This window comes from Astatotilapia calliptera, chromosome 17, assembly GCF_900246225.1.
Source record: "Astatotilapia calliptera chromosome 17, fAstCal1.2, whole genome shotgun sequence".
Lineage (NCBI taxonomy): Eukaryota > Metazoa > Chordata > Actinopteri > Cichliformes > Cichlidae > Astatotilapia > Astatotilapia calliptera.
In genome coordinates this window covers 15,673,583-15,696,678 of record NC_039318.1, presented here as the reverse complement: position 1 = coordinate 15,696,678, position 23,096 = coordinate 15,673,583, and the positions used below count along the sequence as shown (strand labels likewise).

General features: G+C 45.0%; 2 protein-coding genes across 6 annotated transcripts in view; one reads left to right on the top strand and one right to left on the bottom strand.

Annotated features, from left to right (window-relative positions):
* LOC113009092 (UPF0606 protein KIAA1549) overlaps positions 1–23,096 on the top strand; it is a 30,115-nt gene that overhangs the window by 824 nt on the left and 6,195 nt on the right. The window contains exons 2-19 of one of the 5 annotated variants that reach the window (XM_026147191.1): positions 11,948–12,156; positions 15,021–16,310; positions 16,404–16,486; positions 17,247–17,546; positions 17,619–17,805; positions 17,895–17,954; positions 18,065–18,216; positions 18,314–18,491; positions 18,584–18,768; positions 18,921–19,126; positions 19,428–19,555; positions 19,677–19,691; positions 20,592–20,800; positions 20,887–21,122; positions 22,035–22,170; positions 22,444–22,728; positions 22,817–22,869; positions 22,951–23,078. In XM_026147191.1, the coding sequence (XP_026002976.1) occupies positions 12,009–12,156; positions 15,021–16,310; positions 16,404–16,486; positions 17,247–17,546; positions 17,619–17,805; positions 17,895–17,954; positions 18,065–18,216; positions 18,314–18,491; positions 18,584–18,768; positions 18,921–19,126; positions 19,428–19,555; positions 19,677–19,691; positions 20,592–20,800; positions 20,887–21,122; positions 22,035–22,170; positions 22,444–22,728; positions 22,817–22,869; positions 22,951–23,078 (3,979 nt within the window). In that variant the 5' untranslated portion in view covers positions 11,948–12,008. Of the gene's footprint in view, positions 1–11,947; positions 12,157–15,020; positions 16,311–16,403; positions 16,487–17,246; positions 17,547–17,618; positions 17,806–17,894; positions 17,955–18,064; positions 18,217–18,313; positions 18,492–18,583; positions 18,769–18,920; positions 19,127–19,427; positions 19,556–19,676; positions 19,692–20,591; positions 20,801–20,886; positions 21,123–22,034; positions 22,207–22,443; positions 22,729–22,816; positions 22,870–22,950; positions 23,079–23,096 lie in introns of all 5 variants that reach the window. The other 4 variants (XM_026147192.1, XM_026147188.1, XM_026147193.1 and 1 more) reach the window with 4 other exon arrangements.
* On the bottom strand, positions 2,179–9,204 carry ovch1 (ovochymase 1). Its single transcript, XM_026147194.1, has 13 exons — positions 8,813–9,204; positions 8,497–8,592; positions 7,343–7,526; positions 5,719–5,794; positions 5,110–5,299; positions 4,889–5,028; positions 4,607–4,757; positions 4,489–4,530; positions 4,131–4,350; positions 3,875–4,032; positions 3,690–3,788; positions 3,415–3,548; positions 2,179–2,368 (listed from the first exon to the last, which is right to left on the bottom strand). Exons 1-13 carry the CDS (start codon positions 8,850–8,852, stop codon positions 2,207–2,209), a joined length of 1,692 nt encoding a protein of 563 aa, XP_026002979.1. The 5' UTR covers positions 8,853–9,204; the 3' UTR covers positions 2,179–2,206.

Below are 23,096 nucleotides of genomic sequence, written 5' to 3'. Positions count from 1 at the left end.
TACGTTCTTATATAGTTCTATATTGTGTATTTTGTTGTACAGTTATTTTATTTTCAACTTTAATTTATATATTTTATCTTATTCTTTCCCAGTTAAATTTACCCTTCATTCTAATTTGTGTTGTACAGTTATTTCATTTTTAACCTTAATTTATATTTTATTCCTTCCTAGTAAAATTTACCCTTTTTAATTTTTCATATTTATTTCCTATCTTATTCATAGCCTTTTCCTTTTTTTTGTTTTCTTTAGGTCACGAGCAGTTGTCCAAGCATTTCACTGCATATCGTACTGTGTATGACTGTGTACGTGACAAATAAAATTTGAATTTGAATTTGAAGAACCAGATGTGCAATAAAAACATGAGAATATAAACATAAAAAAAGGAAATACAGTTGTGATATTTTTGCTGGTTTCTAGCTTGCTTTTAGTTGGTCTGGGAGCAGACGCAGGCTCTAAGGGGCAACTCTAGATAGTCACGTTTGGGAGGTTTTAATAAATTTGGCCAAATTTCTAGAAATATTGATTTCAGTGACACAACATAATCATTACTGCTGACGTGAACTATATTTTTTACTGAATTTATGTTTACCCTTAGTCAGCAGTTTGAAATTTCTCACAGCTCCCTGCTGGGGCCCCTGGATTGACTCTGGTTGCTGGTGTCTCTAGCGTCACATGTTTTAGACTCAACTGAATCAACTTCAGCTTTGGTTTTCATTACATATATTTTATTAATAACTAAACTTCATTTCCATCCATTTAATATAATAGCTAGTCTGTGAGCTAACAGGAAAGGGAAATGGATTTGAAAATGAGTGGAACTGCCATGTTAAATAAATCTTTATTTCTCTTTTTAAATTGAATTTAAAAAAAATCTGTTTGCTAATTTGGGATTTAAAAATTGTTTTTTGAAATGAGACTTTTATTGAGAGTTTAATAATATTTTGTGAAATCCAACATGGATTTGAAGTATTTATTAATGGATTAATCATTCATTTTAAGTGTTTTAATTTTAAACTAAATTGTTAAATAATAAATTACTGTATTAAATAAATACAATTAAAAATTAATTTATAAATGCATATTTTATTGCATCCCTCTGGACTGGAATAGCTGTTGTCTTTACATTAGAAAGCCCCTTGTTGTGATTTGTTGCTCTATAAATAAAGCTAAGTTGGCTTTACAGTCACATAAACAGCATACTCTGCTTCTATGATCAAGTGTAAATTCTATGATTATCAGTGTGTTGCAGCTTCACCCTGTGGAGTGATGGAGAACTGCTGGTAATCTTCACTTTAAATCCTCAGAGGTGGATGTGTTATTTTTACGTTTAGATGTAACTGATTAATTTGACCATTATAACCTGTCAGGAGTTGGTCTGTTGATTCATGTTGTTGGTTACACACATATAAAAGAAGCTCTGAAAAAAGCTTGAATTACACAGTTAAAAAAAAAAGCAAAAAAAAAAGCAAATATGATATAAAGTTATAGCTTCAGATGAAGTGAAGACTCAAAGTTGCCCATCTCAAAGTCAGAGTTTGTTCTACCTCCGTTTCTTCCCCTTTTCATCTCCACTTTACCTCAGTAGTTATTTTGCCTGTCAATGAGGTGATTTTACTCGCATCAGAAGAGTTGGAGGAGGCGGCTGGCACAAAGAGGTCTGGGAGTCTGCTTGGACTATGAAAGGACCCGGAGAAGCAGCAGAAAATAATGGATTTATAGACATGCATTTACTATAATTACCCTAAAACACTTAATAAGGACTTATTGGTGAGTTTGAGCCAAGTCTTTTCTACAAAGTTGCAGCTTTTGTTTTGGGTGTTATTTAAGGCATTTCCTGCTGTGCCTGTGGTTGGCATGAAAAGAGGATGATGCAGCATCTGTAACCCGGTTTATGAAGCTGCTTCAGAGTCCAACGCATCAGCATTTAAAAAAAATCAAATCCAGATTCAGACTCAAAGACGCGACTGTATTTAAGAAAAACAAAGACGTGTCAAAGAAAACGTTTCTGATCCTTTTTATAGCAAGGATCAATGATCTGCTTCCACAGACCGAAACTGACAGATTGAAGAGATTTATAATAAAAACAAAAATCTAATTTAAAACTTGGAACCATGGCTGACCAACCAACCAGATGTAAAACTGGAACATCTGGACTGAATGTGTGATGAAGAGTAAAAGTCAGCTTGATTAAAGAGTTTATTTTCAGTCAGAATTTGAAAATCATCTTTCTGATCCACGACTGATAATCTGACACTCTGGTGAAGATGGCTGGCTTCTCTGAGTCGCAGTGCCAGCTGCCCCATGTGACAACACCAAACAGGAAGTAGGTGCCATATTTCTGACAGAAGAGTGGTGCTCCAGCGTCTCCCTGCAGAGACAAAGAGTGAGTTTCTCCTGATGGTTATCATCACTCACACACACACACACACACACACACACACACACACACACACACACACACACACACACACACACACACGATGAGGGCTGAAGGTCTTCCACGTCAGCCATGTTGGATCCATAAATATTTGGACAATGTTTTTGTTAATCAACATTGAAGTGAAGACTTTTAGCTCTAAATCAAGAGGTTTAACAAAATATTACAGTAACTGTTTATGAAGTACAGACATTTTTATACTCAGCAGGCCTAACCTTCACAGCCAAGACACAAAATATGAATGATGAACATTTATTGATAATGAAGCAGCAAACTAGACCCTCAGTTGGGCATTAAATACCAAACTGAAGGCAGAGAGCCAGAAAGCATCTGAAAGTGCTGAAGTAAAGACCTGCACAGCATCACGAGGAGGAAACACAGCAAGTAGTCAGCGGGGATTTTTATAAATTTGAGAAATTGTTCTTATATTTATGCTATTGTTCAAGTACTTATGGACCCAGCTGGAGCTACAGGCTCATGAACCTCAGACTTGGAACATTTCCTTCTGGAAGAAACACTGATTAAGGTAAAACCCAAGCAACTTTTGTAAAGAGTTAAAGAACAGCTTATGATTACAGAGAGGCACCACAGACTGGACATGAGATCGTGGAGTTTAGAGGAGTGTCCAGATCATCAAAATAGCTTTAGGATTTAAAAAATAAAAATTTGTTTATCCTCCCTGATAAATGTTTAAAATGGAAAATCCACAACCTGAAATCACCTAAAGCACCTCAGTGATGTCATTTCTCTTTCTTCACAAAGCTTGTGTTCAGTGATGCATCTTTAAGGGAAGAGGATGTTTCACTGATAAATTACATGGATGGATATCCATCCTGTATTAATAGCTTTACAGGTGGTCAAAACAGCTCCCACCAACACTGAACATTAATGGTATCCACTGCTGTGTGCAGTAGATGAAGTTGTGCCGGACAGCTGTGCTTTGAAAGGAACACCAAACCGATGTCGGGTTTAGTTACCATACAGGATGTGGAGCCTGCAGGATGTGAACAGATGTGAGAGTCAGTGACGAAGCCTCCCCATTTCTGCCTGCAGGAGGTTGCGTTGACGAGTGTGAGCCCAGCGTGATGCAGCCGGTCTGGATCAACACCCTCTACCAAATTAAGAAGGGTCAGTGTAAAGTACGATCAGGATACACAGGTCTGAAGTCCTGTCACATGACTCAGTCTGATCACACACCAAACTACTGGTTGTTCCTGTTCTGTACACTATGCAGGAGGAATGAGGATGTTACCTTTCGCTTTAGTTGCTCCCCAGCCAGCTGTGATACAAGACCAGGTGTCATCCAGGTCATCATCCTCATCAGGGACACAAACTGGAGACACTTCAGAACCTGTAGACAGAGTCAGGGCACAGTGAAGATTTCTCAGACACAGTGAAGACTTCTCAGAGTCAAATCTCCTGAAGGTTCAGGCTCACCAAGTCTGGCAGCACTGCTCAGGTGAAGCAGTGCCAGGTTAGACTTTGGGGGGAAGCCCGTTTTCTGCGGCGGGTTAAAGACTTTGTCCACCAGGATGGTTTGAACTGGCAGGAACTTGATGTCATGAAGCCCCAAAACTGCCACATCCTCTTTAGCCCTGCAGTAGTCGTCGTCGTCAGTAGGAACATTAGCAGAGCTGACACGTGACAGATTACACTGCAGTACTGGAGCCAGTATTAATGGTAGCAGGACTACCTGACGCCGCAGTGTTTGGCGGTGATAACCCAGTGGGGGTGGATCAGAGCGCCGCTGCAGTAGTGGCGACCATTAAACTGTAGGCTGACCTGCCAGGGCCAGAGGAAGGGGCAGGACTCAGTCACATTCACCACGGACAACACGCCGTCCACGGACAGCGAGATTTCGGCGAGGCCGGGAGTCTGATCACAGCCGGAGCTCTGCTGCTTACCGCACTCCTCTGTTACCCCCACATGCAGGAAGGGACAAAATAGAAACACCTGAACTACATGTTGATACACTGACTGGTGGATCTTCTGTTGCAGTTTAAAGATGGTGTGATTAAAAAAAAGAAAAAAAGAAAAAAGAAAAAGCTTACCTTCCTCTATGAGGTCATCTTCAGACACTTGAGCCTGATCACCTGGAAATGGAAGAAGTCCTTCAGAACAGACTCCACCTGCTGCAGGTGTAGAAAGGTCGTGGACTCTGAAACTCACCCATGGTGTCAGACATCCACTGAACATGCTGCTGCACTCTGGTGTACACTCCAGGTCTTTTGGCACGACCACAACCCACCCCCCAACTCACCAAACCTGCCAGCTCATACCTGGTGCCTGTGAAGCAGGACAGAGGACCTCCAGAGTCCCCCTGACACACATACAGGAACACAGACACCACACGAGTTTCTCAATACTCTCCAGATACATGCTGACTGAGGTTTCCTGGTCCACATGATGAACATTCCTTGTTTTCAGGCTGCACAGATGTTCAGCTTGTACCTGACAGGCATCCAGTCCCCCTTCATCCTTCCCAGCACAAAACATGGAGGGCCTGATCCTGCCTAGGTAGTACTGGTTGCAGGTATCCGAGGGCAGGATGGTCACATTCACTTCCTGCAGTCTGTTGACTCGAGGGCCATCTGGTGATGGAGAAAGAACACAAAGGCTCAGATCACACCTGAAGAACCCCAGCTTCCTGTGTACAGCAAACATTTACTCACTCTCTCGGGTGGAGCCCCAGCCAGTGATGGTGCATTTCATGAGCAGAGGCAGCGGCGTCATCCAGATGTCGATGGGTCTGACGAAGTGGTTGAACTCCAGTGGTTTCTCCAGCTTCACCAGAGCAATGTCGCTCTCTTTAGACTCAGTGTTGTAGCTGTGATGAATGAAGATCATGGAGACTCCCACCAGCTAAGCAGAGAGATGGGAACATTTTCTCATTTCACATCAGGACGATTGGTTCCTTGGAGGTAGCACAGACAAAGAACCAAGAGAACACAGCCTGGAGCCTAACTCCGATCCCACCCAGATATCCACAGACCGAGGCTCCTCAGCAACCCAACAATAAATGACAATGAAAAGCAATCATATTATTATTCCTCCTTAAAACATCATAAGCTATGCAGTCAATGTCTTAGGTTATTACTGCTGTTTTTGCAAAGTGACAAAAATCCTTGTGCAGTGTGTTAGCACATGATGGTATGACCCACATTTTAAGTTTTGTTCTAAACCCTGGACACAGAGTCACTGCTGTCTGCAATGCTGCTCGACTGATCAGCCTTCAGCTGACGTTTTTGATGACAAACAGAGTTTACAGTTCAGTGCCTGACCTGCTCCTGAGGCTCCTCAGCTTTATCCAGGTCATGTTTTCCAGCAAGAACCATCCACAAGGATACTTTATTATGCCTGTAACACAAGTCATGACATAATACTTAGTACTGATGTATTATTGTACAGTCTTTACATTCCAACATAAAACACCTCGGGGTGACTGTTACTATTATACCATATAAATAAAGTTGCTGACTTAGTTTGATGTGTATTCAGTAAGATAAGATATAAGATAAGACTGTATTGATCCCACAGCAGGGAAATTTGTGCATTTCCTCAGCTCAGGTACAGATATCAGAAGAAAAACACAAAAAATACAAATAAAACACATTAAATACAAAATAAGTAAAATAATACACTATAACGGCACACACAGTATGTGATTATGGATAGAGGGTTGTGGAAATATGCAAGACATAAATTTCACTATTCTACCATATCTATTACTAAGTAATAGATATCTATGAGTATAGACAAGTACACACTAAATATACATATGTATACATACACATACACCTGCACATGTCCATACATATAAAGGTACATTATGCATGAGTTGTGACCGTAGATGTCCACAATGTCCAGTGACTCATGACATTGTGATTGAGGAGTTATAGAGTCAAACTGCTGTTGGGATGAATGATCTGCGAAAGCGCTCCTTCCTGCAGCGAGGGTGTTTCAGTCTCTGACTAAAGGAGCTGCTCAGCACACTCACAGACTCATGTAGAGGGAGATGTTGGTTGTTCATGATGAATGTCAGCTTTACTAAGATCCTCCTCTTGCCCACTGGCTCCAGAGGACATCCCAGCACAGAATAAGACCTCCACACCAGTTTGTCAGTCCTGCTCCTGTCCATGCATCCGCTCCCCAGCAGGCCACTGCATAGAAAAAGGCAGATGCTACCACAGTGTCATAGAATGTCCTTAACAGAGTCCTGCAGACTCCGAAGGACCTCAGTCTCCTCAGCAGGTGGCGTTGACTCTGGCCCTGCTTATACAGGACATTTGTATTTTTAGTCCAGGCCAGTTTATTGCTGAGGTGAACAACCAGGTACTTGTAAAAGTCCACAATCTCAGTGTCTTCTCCTTGGATGTTAACCAGTGTTTGTAGGGGTTTACTTCCTCCTGAAGTCTATGACCATCTCCTTTGTCTTGCTGGCGTTGATTTGGAGTGCGTTGGTCTCATACCAGCCAACAAAGTCAGTGATGACCCTCATCTATTCCTGATCATTCCTGTATGATATGCATCCGTTGATGGCTGTATCATCTGAGAAATTCTGTTGGTGGCAATGGTCCAAATTATAACAGAAGTCCGAAGTATACAGGCTAAACAGGAAGGGTGAGAGAACCGTGCCCTGTAGCACCCCTGTGCTGCAGATTACCACGTCAAACACAGAGGTGATAAACCTGATCCTGGATCTGTCCTGGTGTCAGAGAAGGTTGTTCTGAGCCAAAAACGCTCTAAATGTATTACATGTACTACTGCTACCATCTGACCAGGTCTAACACTGGAACCCTCTCTGAACATCTCAAACTATTCTAAACTATTTACAAAAAAAAAAAAGAAAAAAGAAAAAAAAAAGCCAACTGCAGAGGCTGCGACAAAACAAACGTGACCTCTGACCTTACGAAGCAGTGGGCAGCAGAGATGACCCACAGCGGGCTGACGATAGCACCCCCGCAGGCTGGCATGGAGGCGAGCTGCAGGGAAACCTGCCAGGGCCACGAGTGAGCCCAGGCCTCCTGACCCCCGATGATTCGGGTTTCCAGCTCCTGCTCCAGCATGAAGGAGCGCACCCCGGCGAGGTCTGAGGGCAGAGGTCAGAAGAGAGCTCAGCTAATTATTTCAGATAAAAACTGTTCAACCGCCAATGTTACAGAAAAATGACCATAAATACATAAATAAGCCAACGGGTTTAAGGAGAAACTTCAAAATAAAAGCACAGGCAGCATGGTACAACATATAAAGAGTTAAAATATTTTCAGCACCAATTTAAAAACATGAAACATTTTTATTTGTCAGTGAAGATCTGGCAGGGTTTCACAGGATTTTACTGTTTTAATACAAACTTACATACTTTAAAGTAACATTTCTAAATTATCTTTAAAAAAGCATTTAAAAAATGTTTAAATCATATGCGTATGATTCTTCCTCTTCAAAAACTAAAATATTTCCATTTTAATACTATTACAAGCCTATAACGATAACAAAATAAAAATATTTGTAAAAGAAACTTGTTTTTTAATATATATATATATATATATATATATATATATATATATATATATATATATATATATATATATTCTTTTCTTTTCATGAGGTCATTTTATTTCTCATTTTACTGAGCATCTTTCATATCACCCATGGAGCGCCAGGACTGCCATAATGAATTAATTAAATACACCATTAAATAATTAAATGTGGCAATAATTAATTAAAATTGGAATTAATTAATTAAATAAATAGTTATGACACATGTAATTGATTAATCATTGACACATTTAATTAATTATTGACACATTTAATTAATTATTGACATATTTAATTAATTAATTATTGACACATTAATTGACACGTTTAATTTATTAATTGACACATTAATTATTGACACATTTAATTAAATATTCATGTATTTCACAGTTTAATTATTCACACATTTAATTAATTATTTAATGGTGTATTTAATTAATTCATTATGGCAGTCCTGGCACTCCATAATCACCGGGTTCCCACGTGTAACGTAAAAACCTCGGACTCGTTAACGCGTGGATCACCTGTGAAGCCGAAGCGTGCGGAGAACAGCGAGCTTTCCTGCGCAGTTCCATTTACAGTGGGGTTCCGCTGATTCTGGATCTGTGTCGAACCTCCAGCTGCAAACAAAATATTAACAGCTGTAACGCACAGCAAACATAAAAACCATTTAAAACGGTTTTGGAGTCGCTGTGTCTTCAGGACACTCGAGGACACCCTCAGGTGTAATAGTTGTAAACTCTGCATCCAAAAATAGTCCTACTAGCAGGTGACTGATCAGGCTGCACAAACACAAACCAGCAGTGTGTGTGTGTGTGGTGGGGGGGAGACTTGTCTCACCTGTGTAGACCGACAGAACACAGACGACCAGCAGCAGCATGTCTGTCTCACGTTCACCCTCAGAAGACTTACAGGCTTCACGCTGCTGAGCTTCACCTTCATCAGCCTGACCTGTGTGATTGCACACACCTGTACGAGACCCCTCCCTCCACTGTCAATCTGCAGCATTCAGTGTGACAACAGGTGGGAGACAGGTGAGTCCTCCAGTGTCTGTGTTGTCCCTTTTCCACTGAGGATTTCAGTTCGGATCCACTTGCATTAGAAGACTGGTACTGCTGATGTCAGCGTCAGTGGGAGGAGCTTCTACCAGAAATTGTAGCTGGAGCTGGCTTTGCGTGTGCACGCGTCACTGGATGGAACAGGCATAAAATCAAAGAGAGCGCAGTCCCGCTGATGGTGCTGGAGGTGAGTAGAGTGCGCAGCTGTTTTTGTGTGTTGCTGCAGCAGCCACATCACGGCGTGGGGCCGTTTGAAACAGCAGGTTTTTGTGCGTGACGCTGCTGACTGACACAAAAGCCTCTGAATATCCCACCATTCAGAAACGATAGCATGACATCAAGTCCGAGGTCTGAGTGGAGCATCAGGGCCCTGTTTCAGGAAGCCGGTTTAGTGCAAACTCTGAGTAAGTATACCCTGAGTTAACGAAAACTCTGGGTTTTCGGTTTCACAAAGCGAGTTTAGATTAATTCTGAGTGAGTTATTATGACAACACACTCCGTGAAGCTAACCTGCCCCCTAGCAGGTTTACTTCAACTAACCCTGACCTTCTCCGCCTCTTTGTCGGAAACCTGACAGTAGGAAGTGTCAGACATGGCTTGCTCCTTCCTTGAAGAGCCAGTAGATGTTGAAGCCCAAATTCTCCGCAGAGCTCTCCGCCGGGAGAGAGTGATTAGAGCGCGTTTGGACATTTTATCATTTCCTGATGATTTCCTGTGTGAACGTTACCGTTTTTCAGCACAATCTATAATTTATTTGAATAACATCCTCAGGACTAATATTGCTCATGTGACACATCGCGGACATTGTCCCAGTTCTCTACATATTATTTGTATTGCACTTCGGTTTTTTGCAAACGGGAGCTTTCTGTATAAATTGTGAATTAGGCACAGTTGTGAAAGCCGGTCAGACAAACAGCTGGATACCTTTTAAATATTCACCGTCACGTCTTTGTGGTTTCACTTATTGATCGATGGTTGATTTATTGACTGATTGATCATTTTTGAAGGTTCTTTATGCAAATCCTTCAAACCGACATTTTCATGTTTTGCGCAAACAGAAAAATCCCCGCAGGTGGAGGCGAGCCTGAAGCCTCCTGCTTCAGCCGCACACCCTCGTAGGCTCCGGGGTCTGGGACAGTGACCCATTTGTAATCGCGCTCTGCAGAGAAAGCAGAGCTCCCTTTTTGCTCGGTACTGAGGGGCTGTGAGGAGCAGCAGGGATCACGTGACACTGCGTGTAATCTCTTTATTAATATTACCTGAGAGCTGTCCTCAGCTCAGCCTGGTTACGATGAGCTGACTCACAGGGAAGTGCTGATGTTAAAGTTGAGACGAGATCAGAAATATGTGCAGATTAAAGCCCCGCTAGCCTTCATCACAAACCTGGACAATGAAGTAATAAGTCAGTGGTCCAGATGCTCCACCCGCAGGTTGGAGCAGGTCTTCATCATCTTCACAGAGAAAGTGTTTCAGGTTCAGAGTTAGACTGTAGCCTAAGCCTAGATGTTCTGGGTTTATGTCCTCCACCCTTCCAGAATGAAGGATGTGAAGCTGCTGAAATCAGGTGATTCGGGTGTGAGGGTCCAGCAGAAGGTACATGTTTAACTGACCTTCTGATGGTGTGGCAGCCCTGATCCTGACCCCGCTCTGCATGCTGTCAGAAATGTCAGCTGTGATCTTCATTCAGACCTGAGCTGCTCTCGAAGCAACATCAGAGCATTTTTAGCGCTCCGTGTTTCAGTTTCAGAGGGGTTTTATCCAGGCTGAACAGCCCCAGTTTAAGGTACCCAATTCTTTACGAGTACAGTTTGAAATATTAGACTAACATCATTCTGTGTCTTTGTTGTCCCGTCCATCCACCCGACCTCCTCCCTGCAGCCTTCAGCACCAAGAACACCCTAAAACCAAATGAATGAGCATGTTCCACAGTCTTTAGGTCGTGGGTTTGTTATGGGGTGGCTTTAGACGTTTTCATGCTGTCCTCCAAAATAAGACATCAGGACACCAAGCACCAAGCACTTCCACCACTAGAGGGCACAGTCACAGTAAAATGTTTGCTGCAGGGTCTACAGCACGTAAAAACCTTCAGATCCTTTAAGCAGAGGATTTTGGGGGATTTTACCCCTGAACCGTAAAAGTCCGATGGGGTATGTCGTCATGGCACTGGGGGGCAGCGAGGACACCCAAGTTTGTAAATGTAATAACTCAAGAATGAGGTGATGTAGGAGTTTGTTTATGACATACGTGCATCTACTTGGAGTCTTTTGAGTCTTTGCTGCAAGTCTTTGTCTGTTTTCAAAGCAGCACGTCTGCTTCACAATGAATGCTTCTGCAGCACCGCCTGTCCCTGGGTTCCTACTTTTTCACTGCTTCAGAGTCTTCTCAGCTTCATGCTGGACTGTAATGAGGCACTTTAGTGTTTTTCTTTCATCACTGTTACCTTTGCAGCAAAGCTCTCACAGACGGTGTGCATCGAGAATATTGGTCTCTCTCCTATCTGACAGCGTCAGTCCATAAACACTGGTTTCAGCATCAGACCTAAACATCCACAGCAGGCCAGCTGTAGTCTGAGTTGGAGCAGGGAGGAGGTCAGGGTGGATGGAAGGGTATCAGAACTTGCTGGGACTTTAGTTCGGAGACAAAAGCTAATGCGTCAGGCTGATAGTTAGATTTGTTATTTCAAACTTTGATGAATTGTTTCAACTATGAACCTTCCCATCAGAGGGTCACACACTACTCCACACAACTTTACAGCCTTTATTTTTAAAGTAACTAACGATGAAGGTAAAAAAGAGTTTTAGCTGAATCTTTCCTGATCCGTTTGATGATGTCATCATCCAGCAGGAGAATGTTCTCCTGTGCTCTGTGAGAACCCTGCAGGACACACATTTTCTGACTGCTGTTCTATGCTACTCAGGTCCTCCTGAGGGGCCTTCGGCTCTTTGTAGCGGGACCGCACCGCCGGTCCTTTGAGGACGATGGACGCTGTGACCTCGCCAGGCCCCAGCTCCAGCACCAGGACCAGGATGGAACGCAGAACCTCGGCCTGCAGACAAACACTAGGTGTGGTCCTGCTGGTGGCTGGCACATTGGTTTCCATGGTGACCTCAAATTCACCTGCTGCAGGTAACCTTGCTAGGTGCTGTTAGCTGTTAATGTTGACCTCTGACCTCTGAGCCATCTGTACATAGCAGGAAATGAACATGGACTTCCTCAAAAGGACTGCAGTGCAGGAATCTTCTTCTGAGTCTCATTTTAGCTCCATATTGTCATCCTCCCACATTACTGACTCACGCACACACAGAGTCACATGACCTGCTGATGTCAGACTGTGGAGGTTTACACTGACATCAGCTGATCAGATGTAGGCAGCAGGAAGCTGCTTCATCACAAACAGCTCTCAGAGGTCAGCTGGTTGTGACTGTGTTGGTGTGATGTCACTTTTAGTCCTGAAACGTCACTCGACATTTCAGGACTTGTGTTAGAGATGACAGATTCGGGGAGTGTGTGTTTATTATAGCGCCCTCTGTGGATCACATGTTGCATTATGGATGTCAGATTTCAACCCATGGCTGTGTTTTAATTCAGACTGAAGAAGAGTTTGTCCAACCTGATGAAGACGTAGAAACTTGTTTCAGTGCACTGAAAGAAAAACCACAAACATCACATGGTCATACATCCACAATGAAATGTAGCTCAATTCCCTGGGCTAATTTTTTTATTCTCCACCTGCTCTTCTATAGAGCACCTGTGCCATGAGACGTCAGAGCTACGCAGATGTGAAATAAAACAGATGTGAGAGCTCAGCAAGCACATAATGAACGCTTAGTGAATAAAAAAACTGTAAATAAACAAAGTGAAGTGGGAAGCCTGAGATGGTCTAAGCATGGGCAGAGGATGAAGATGGAGGAGAAAAGGAACACCTCAGAGGAGGTTCATAGATGTAGTGAAGGAGGACTGCTGAGTTGTCAGTGTGAGAGGAGGATGCTGGGAGATGGAGGCAGATGATCCACTTTGGCACCCCCTAATGGAAGCAGGTGAAAGAAGAATAATGTTTACTGCTGAGGAGATTATCTATAATACTATCGTGTCATATTTGAGTAGATTTATATTTTAGACTGCAAATCAGAAGGACCCAACGCTTTAAAATAAATGTGATGGAGTACAGAAGCAGATGTGCTGCCATAAAACACCTCAGCCACAGCTGTTCTGTGAGGGCACCTCAGAGTCAGGAATAACAGGAGATGTTTCTCAGAGCTGAGAGCAGTAAATACAGGAGCTCAGATAAATGCAGGTTAGCAGTTAGCCTAGTGCATCAATCTGAAGAGATTCTTTATAATTAAAAAATGATAAATATTTTCTGCATCTATCGATCTATCAGTCTGTCTGTCTGTGTGTGAGAGGGCGTCGTCTCCTGAATACCAATGACTCGTCTCTGTTCTGCATGTGATGCTGCCGCAAAGCACGGCGTCACCACGGCAACAAGGCCAAGACCAGATGAAAGAGACCCAGTCAAGGCTGTGTGTGTGTGTGTGTGTGTGTGCGTACGTCATAAAGACAAATGGTTTTAAAGAGACTGCAAGGGAGGAAAAAGAGGAGTGTGTTTCTGCTGTGTGAATGAATGCTGTAAAGAAGCTGAACCAGCTCAGTCTCATTAAGGTGATCTGTGTTTGTGACGCTTTGTCATTTCAGAGTTTATTCTTTATTTTGTGCTGTGATCAGTTTCAAATCATAATTCAAAAATACTAATATGTTTGTAAAAACGAGTGTGCCACTGGCAGAGGTCAAAAGAAATGAAGTGCAAATACTTCATTACTGTACTTACTTACAGATTTTAGGTATCTGCACTTTTTTTTTTCTGACGACTTTTTACTTTTACTCCCTACATTTTAAATAAGTATCTGAGATTTCTATTCCTTACATTTTCAAAACAGGCTCATTAGTTTCGGTTTACAGCCCTTTCTTTGAGCTGCTGTATTTCACAGGGAGAGAAAAGAAAGCTTACATGTTTTTGCATCAGATATTGGGTTTGTACATGTGAAATTATGTTTCTTCATATTGCGAATCATGCTGCTAAACAAACTGAGGTAGACTTAACTGAGTTATTTAAAGGCTGCATGAAAATCCTCTGCAAGTTAGTGCAGGATAAGCAGGTTAGTTTGCTGAACTGTGATGGATTTAATGTAGAAAACAATGATATAAACGATATAAAGACAGCATAAACAGTGTACTGTCAGTGTATGGAAATCAGCCAGAACAACTCATGAAACATCTGCTCACATCTGGTTGAATTCAGGTGTGTAAATCCGCAAAGAGCAGCAGGTCAGCTGATCACAGCCTGTACATTAAGAAAATCTACTGGAGCTCTCAGTAGAAAGTATTGTGAGTTTGATTTTTTTCCTCACACTGAGCCACTAAAACTGATTTTTTAGTGTTCCCCCACCTGCTGAATCCACTTTAACCCGTGACTGTAGTCATTTCCTGTTTAGAGCAAAGTCACCCTCTACAATGCAGGCACCAGAAAACGGAGATATATTTTTTATTTTCCTTCTTTTTGTTCAGATTAAAGCTGACTGCAATTAGAATAAAAAACTGAATAAAGTTTGTGTTCCCATCTACAGATACTATTTTACCTTTATGTTAATATAGCACAAAGTTCAGTTAGATTTGCACAAAAATAGAAACGTCCTCCATAGATCTGCTTTTACTTTCTTACTTTTTACTTAGGTTTATTCAGGGTCCCTAGGATCTTACCAGTCCTCAGGTTTATTCGGGTCTTCAGGGTCTTCAGATTTGTTCATGTTTAATAATTTCCCCCAGGGATCAATAAAGTATTCTGATTCTGATTCTGATTCTGATTATCAGTTTCTTTCAGGGTCCTTCAGGTTTATTCCCTCGTGTTTGGTAACAATCTGGTTATGGCACATGCTCACTCTTGAGGTATAATGTTGAGCTTTTAAATTCACGACTTCTGTCCTTCTGGCCCACAGTTGTGCTGGAATTCAACAGAACGACTGATTCTTCGTCACATCCGTCATCACCATCATCATCCTCCACCTCTTCTAGACCCTCACCTCCCAGCCACCCCTCAGACTCTGGATACCACAGTAACGGTGGTGGTGCAGGCTCAGCAGAGGACCCAGACTCTGGTGCTCAGGGGATCCACCTCCTCCTGAGACCTCCAGACCTCCTGTCCCCCAGTCTACCTCCACCACTTCCCCCACATAGCCAGCCCACCCTCACTCCTCCTCCCCCCTGGGAACAGGGGCCCTCACTGGAGGAGGCCTGGGGGTCTGGGGACTACCTGGAGACTCTGTCCTTCATGGTACCTGAAGGTGACGAGATGGCCCTCGCCACGCCACTGCCCAGCCACCCCTATGATGGGGACAATGGGGGGGACTGGGTCTCTTATGACACCTCCTTTCCTGCTCGCCCCACCCTCTCACTGTCATCCAAACTTCCCCTCTCCCCCTCCTCCTCAACCCCCAACATTCCCCTTCACACTCAGCCTGCCCATCCAGATGTCTTCCCCACCTGGGATGAGGACTATGACTTGGAGGACATGATCCCACTGGAGCCGACGGAGTTGCTGCTGCCTGACATGAACAGTCTGGAGTACTACACAAACCTGTTGGCTCGGGAGAGGGAGAAGGAGAGGGAGAGGGAGAGGGAGAGGGAGAAGGAGAAGGAGAGGGAAAAGGTAAATGAGAACGACTCCAAACCTGTCCTTACACCTACAGCAACACACACCCACCATCCTCCTTCTACCCCATCCTCGAGCCCCATTGCTCCTCTAGGATTGGAGCCTAAGCATCCCCCAAGACAGCCCACACCTCCCCTCATCCTTACACCTATCCTCACAGGTGAGGAGAAGACACCTGCTCCATCAGCCACCCCCAAGATCCCTTCCACCCCTACTGCTCTTGCTCCAAAACACAAAGACTATGTCTCGGTCCCAAGCAGGCACCCTTCCCGACCCCCGTCCAATACCACCAGCTGGGTGCCTCCCCCTCCACCACTGGGACCCCCCACCCGCCCTGAGAGGCCAGAGAGGCCCACAGTGGTCACTGAGATGCCAGCAAAGGCTCCTCCCACCAAGGCCGCAACCACTACTAAGGCTACCACGACAACAACCACCGCCATCATCACCACCACCCAAATCACAGCCATCAGCCTGACCAGAGCCCCTCCAGTCACCACACCCAGAGTGGCCCAGACACCACCCACCAGACAATACCTGTGCAATGTCACCAAGCCAGAAATGTACCTGGTCAGAGTAGGTAAGAGTCTTAGAAGGTCATGTGACCGTACCTCCAGGTGCTGCACATGTTCTGTCTAATCACTGATGTCTTCCATGTTTGTGTGCCCTGCAGTCAGCTCCAAAGGCTCGTCTGCTGGTTTCAGTCAGGTCCGAGATCTTCTGAAAAAAGACTTCAACCGCTCAGTGGAGCTGCAGGTACAAACAGAATCGCTGCTTCTCAGATCTGCATGATTCCGTCCTGCTGATGCTGACTGTGGTTTCCCCTCACAGTCAAGCTCCTGCTTCACAGACTTCACATGAAACAGGCTAATCCCAGCCCGTCCTCTAATGTTCTCGCTCTGAAGTGTTTGTTTTTAGCTCATTCGGCTGCAGTCACAAGAATCACTACTCTATCTGCAGTACTGGTCAGAATTTAGTCAAACACACAGACAATGATCGGCTAATATTTGTCTTTCTCACTGGATTTTCTTCCTCATTAGTTTGTCCAAAGCAACCAACCAATGACCAGAGACTGATCTCTGTGTGTTACTGTGTCACTGACGTTCTGGTTCATGCTTATGTGGAGTTTGCGTTGTGCTGGGAGCCAGTCATTTATTAACTTTGTAATAGTGAACTCTGTTTCTAAGCTAATGTTAGCTTGTTGTTTACTGGGAGCAGAGGCATCGAGACACTCGGAGTATAAACCTGACATCCTTTAGATTTTAGTCTTTCACATAGAAATCAGTCCATAGACTGTTAGAGGCAGCAGGAGAAGGTCCAAGCTTTTAAATTACACAAAAATCAATAAAAACCATTTAATCCATGAAAATATGCCATCTGATGCATACTTTTCTTTATTTTTTTAATGCCTTCTCTTTCATTTATTCATTTACTTTACTGAATCCTTATTAGATATTAAGCTAAACTTAAAAATTGTTAATAACTTTCCACTCTTCCCTGGTTGTTTCCTTTTCAGTTCCTAAGAACTCCATCCAGTTTTGCCTTTCGTGTTGTGTCGGGACCGCTGATCTTCACTGCCATGTCCGTCATCAATGCCCTCCGCCGACCGCCGCCACGCTTCGGCCCCATTCCCACAGTTTCACCACTGTACACCATACCTGACCTCAGGTATCAGATCCACTCTGTGCTACAGTTTGTTCCCACTCATGTTGACATCCGAGTCTGCAACTTCAGTGAACGGGTGGAGAGAGGGCTCACCATGGCGTACGCAGAGACACGGAAGAGATTACATGAGGGAGGGAACGCCACCGTACAGGTGAGTCTGCCTCGTGTGTGGTCACCATTTAAAGCCGTTCGCTTTTCTAATTTCTTTTACTTCTTCACACAGTTGCTGAACATCACCATAAGCGTGGCCCGGCCAGCGGTGGAGCAGAAGGTTCCCGTCGACATCACGTTTGCGGTGCGGGATGGCCGGGGCTACCTGCCGGGGTCAGAGGTCAGTGAACACCTGAGGAAGCTCAGCCTGGTGGAGTTCAGCTTCTACGTGGGATTTCCTGCGCTGCAGATCGCTGAACGTACGAGACGATACACAAACCCATCACATGTCACAGTAAACATTAAACCGACAATATGTAAAGCGTTTTTATCAAACTTCTGTTAACAGCCTTTCACTACCCTGAGCTCAACACTTCACACAAACTGCGCTCCACCTGGGTCCGTACAGGTAAGAAACCCACTCTCTTTTTTTTACATTTTGGTATGATGTTTTTGTACTGTGTGGATGATGGTATGTGTTAGCTTCGCTCTGACGAACTCCCCTTTGTGTGGTATCAGTCCTGCTGGGAGTTCAGGAGCAGCTGGTGGCTGAGAGAAGCTTTAAGGCTCGTCTGGAGAGACGCCTGGCTCTGCTGTTGGAGGAGGGACTGCAGGAAACCAGTAGGAGGCGCTGGAAGAGAGCCACAGCAGTGGGCAACAACAGTCTACAGGTACACGCACAAGGCAATGATGGCTGATGTAATGCCACCAGACAGAGGTGTGTGTACCTGTACAATGTGAATGTGCACTGAACCGGTTGTGTCTCAGGTGGTGCGGGTCTCCAGGCTGTCAGGGGCAGAGCGCCCTCTGGAGGTCTTTTACTTTGTGGAGGGTCCCGGTGGAGAGAGGGTCCCTGCTGAGGTGACCGCCGCCACTCTGAACCGTGTGGACCTTCAAAGGGCCGCCATTGTCCTTGGACACCGTGTGCAGAGACCGCTGGCCCAACGTGAGTCCAATGCTGAGTGTGTCCAAACTGCTTCTGATTGGTTCAGAAAGTGTCATATTGATAAAGTTTGATCTTTTTGATTCTGTTTCCAGCTGTGGAGACGATCTCTGTCCCTCCAGCTGAGACTCAGAGCAGCAGCATCTGGCTGATTGTCGGTGTTGTTGTCCCGGTTGTACTGGCCGTCTTCATCATCATCATCCTGTACTGGAAGCTCTGCGGTTCCGAGAAGCTTGAGTTCCAGCCGGACGCCATTAACACCATCCAGCAGAGGCAAAAGGTCAGAGGTCAACAAAAAGGACTGGCACTTTAAAATTAACAGGCGATGACACCTGGTGTTTTTCTGTCCTCTGTGTTTGCAATCTTAGGATTTTAGCCACCAACATGATGTTTTTGTTACCTTACTGACCCCTGATCCATATCCTCTGTCAGCTTCAGGCTCCCAGCGTTAAAGGCTTCGACTTTGCAAAGCTTCACCTGGGTCAGCACAGTAAGGATGACATCATGGTGATCCAGGAGTCCGGTCCACTTCCTGCACCAGTAAAGGAAGCCACGCCCTCCGATGGCGGAGACCTCAACACCCCCAAATCCAAAGGATCATCCACCAAGGTGTCGCGGCTGAGCCGCCGCAGGGGGAGGTTAGGAATATGTTGTGACTTATTAAACAAACTTGTTAAAAAATATAGAATATGAACTTCACTGGCTCGTTGACACGATTATTTTTCATTCAGAGAAATCGTCGACATCGAACATTTTTACTGAAGTATCTCAAAATTTTACTTAATCCGGCAGCTGTGGCTACAATGTAGCTTGCCATCGCCAGTGTGTGAATGGGTGAATGACTGAATGTAGTGTGAAGCGCTTTGGGGTCCTTAGGGACTAGAAAAGCGCTATACAAATGCAGGCCATTTACCATTTACCTGTTGTGTCCATTGTCAGGCTCAGCCCATCAGACGGCGACTCGTTAGGAAGCGACCAATCGAGCGGCAGGGAGTCAGCAGAAGAAAGCACCCGACCTGTGGCCACACCCAGCGAGGGGAAACAGCACAGGAAGACACCCAAAAATGGTGAGAGCCACAGTGACATAATCAGCTTTAGTATTTGTAATGAATAGGCTGTAAACAAAGGATGGAGGCTCTGCTCTGTTCAAACTTTGTCTTTTCTGTTTAATGCACTGCCTACTTGAAGGGAGGAGCAAAATGGGTACGTTACCATGCCAACACATTACCACCTTCTCACACACCGATCTCCAATCCACATTTCCTATCAACACGTGAAGCATTGCGATGCTGCAGAGACAAGAGCTCAACCTTTAAATTCACAGATTAAACAATAATAATAATTAATCTGTGACTGTGTCAAATCGATCCGTCTCCAGTAATCACAGTACCAGCGACAACAATACCTTAACTCATAAAGGGAAGAACAGGTCCTGGTTTATGAGGCGAGTCATCAGCAGTAAGCTAAATCTGAATACTGATCATCACTAAATGATGGAGCGAATTTTACTTTCCACTCTTACTTTATTAACTTCTCTTTTTTATTATTCTTGTACACTTGGAATATACATGCTTGTTGTCTAAATGTTTATATTCAGACTTCTCTATAGTTTGAAGGTTATTTCTGGTAAAATAATTTCTCTGACAGTAACAAACACAACCCTGAGTAATGCTGAAGATCTGACCGCAGTTGTCAGCCTCCTGGATGTCCTCTGCATATGACCTCTGACCTCTGTGCTGGGGGTCTTGGTCTGTCTGAGGGATTTCCCTCATTCTCTCTTTGTTTCTTCTGCTGCTTATTCTGGGAAAAAGTTTTTTTCTCCCACTTTTTCATCATTATCCTTATCATCGCCATCTTCATCTCCTTGTTGGTTGCTTGTCACTTTTTATCCTTCTGCAGTAACTGCAGCTCTGCACACATAAACACGTTTATTTCTGCTGTAAAGCTTTAACATGGATGTCTATGGGACTGACCTACTCGCTCTGCAAGCTTTCAGTAGATGGTCACTGGTGAAATGCATCCTGGGAGTCTGAGCTTTCACTTCTCTGTTGGTCTTTAAGTCTCCTTTCACTTTTTTCTGTCCTCTGACCTCTCCTTCCACAGGTGCTCCATCAGGCAGCGGCCCAGACGAACTGCTGTCCTCGTCCTCCATCTTTGACCATGTGGACCGCCTGTCCCGCGGGTCATCTGACGGCACCCGTCGTCAGGCCAACAAGGTGCAGCTCATCGCCATGCAGCCACGTCCGAGCCCACCGCAGCCACATGCCCCATCACAGCCAAGCCCCTCCCTCACTGAAAAGGTCAACACAGAGGTGAGTTGACAACAAGAATACATCCAGTCACAGCTTGCCATGAGGTCATCATCATTAACTGTAGTCAACCGTCTCTGTTCCTGCAGGTGGCGCTGCGGCACAAGTCAGAGATCGAGCATCACCGGAACAAACTGCGACAGCGTGCTAAGAGGCGGGGCCAGTGCGAGTTTCCCTCCATGGATGACATCATGGACGCATTTGGAGATGGTCCAGTTCAGAGTGAGGTGGCACAGCGACTCTACAGCTCTGCCCACGACCACATGGACTGCATCCTGCAGGCCGATGCTGCCTCACCCCCAACTCCCACCGACTCCAGGAAAAGGTCAGACCCTACCTGAGGTGAAAAAAGAATATTTCATTCTCCATGAACAGCTGCTTCTGTGTGACTAAAGCGAAAGCTGACTCAGTTCCCTCAAAGACAAACGTGTTCTCAGACTTCCTTGACGCATGCTCAGTCACACAGGTAAGGAAATCCCAGAAAGTTGATTCTGTTCATCTGGACATAGCATTACATTTGCATAATGACCAAAACTTGCAGCACTGATTTAATTGATTGTACAGTTTATAAGGTTGGGGGAACCTGCAGGCAGCAAAGACAGAAGAAGTGGATGATGATGAAATGTTTCTCTCACTGAAAACACTACATCCAGATGAATGGGACTGATGTCCTCAGAAGGACACATAGTCAATACTCTTGTCAGTCCTTCAGGGTTGGTGCATGTCTTTGATCCTGTAGGTAATATTCATGAACATGACCTCAAAGGGTAGCCAGGGTGAAGAAGGTGTGCATTTTGGGAATCTTAGCATTTTATCCCTGCTCTTTGCAAATGATGTAGGTCTTGGAGGCTGTGTGGACAATAGCTGATTTTTCTCTTTGGGCTCGCGGACAAAGGGGAAGGTGGAGCTTGAGATGGACTGGTGGATTGGTGCTCCATGCAGGAGTTGTACCGTACTGCTGCTGTGAGGTTAAGAAAGAGAGCTTAGCTCGAAGATGTCCGTTTCAACCTGACACAGGAGGAGCTCAGAATCGAGCCGTGCTCCTTCTCAGTCTGATCAGTGCCTCCTGAGCACCTCCAGACATGCCCAGTTGGGAGGAGGCCCTGCAGGAGACCTCAAACTCTAGAGAAATCATATTTAAGACATACCAACCGCATCCCTGTTAGCACCAAAGCTAAGCTCATTATTGTCCCATCTGTTTCCAGCCTGACTGTAAACTCTTGTGTTTTTTTGCCAGAGGGAGGCGCTCTCCTAGGAGTCGGCGGGCTCAGCCAGGACCTGGAAGTCTTCCTGACACAGACAGAGACCGGCTGCTCACCGATCAGAGCGCCACCTACAGGAAATACCCCGGACTCAACAACGTGGCCTACATGGTGAGGCAAACAAAATTTAACCATCAAATAAGCAAGGTAGGTGTGAGCTGGATATGTTGCCTGTTCTAAGCATTCACAGACACACATAATGTTTGAGTGTTTGGAGGTACACGGCTGATCTGATCTGTTACTGATGGTGTCGTCAGCATGACGTGGACAGAGCTGTACACTGTTACTGAACTCTGAGTGACACAGGAAGTCTTTTTGAGCCCTGTGGACTTTTTTTGTAAGACAGCAGAGCGCTGACTTGATGTTCTACTTCATTTCCTACAGTCAGACCCCGACCTGCCCCCGGACCACGGCAGCCCCTCCCCCACTGACGAGGTCTTTGACCCTGCCCCGGCCCCGCCACCCTACATGCCCCCCCAGCCCTCCATTGAAGAGGCCCGGCAGCAGATGCACTCTCTTCTGGATGACGCCTTCGCCCTGGTGTCGCCGTCCTCGCAGGGCAGCGCCGGGGTAAGCTCTGCCCTGCCCAGCCCCTCCCCTCAGAGCTGGCCCCCAAACCAGCAGTGGGGCTCTTACCCAGCAGCCCCCCCTCACAGCCCCTTCTCTGCAGTGAGTGTGTGGACCTGCAGATGAAGCAGATACTTCTGTCAGGAACTCGTGCTCTGGTTTAATTCTCTTCTTTCTCTTCTTCCTGCAGAGATATGCAGAGCTGGGGATGTCCCCCACCTCAGTCCAGGGCCTTCTGCAGAGGTTAGTATCAGAATACAGAAGACTTAGTCCAGTCTGAGTACTAGGTCAGAACCAGAGCTCATTCTCTGTGTGTTTCTACAGGCAGGGGCTGAGCTCAGGAGGGTATGTGTCTACTGGAGATCAGCTGCAGGAGTCCATTTACTCCAACAGGGGGCAGTATGAGGACCCACCCTCCTCCTCTAGACCTCGACCTGTAGGAGGGAGCACAGGTACAGTCACAGCCATCA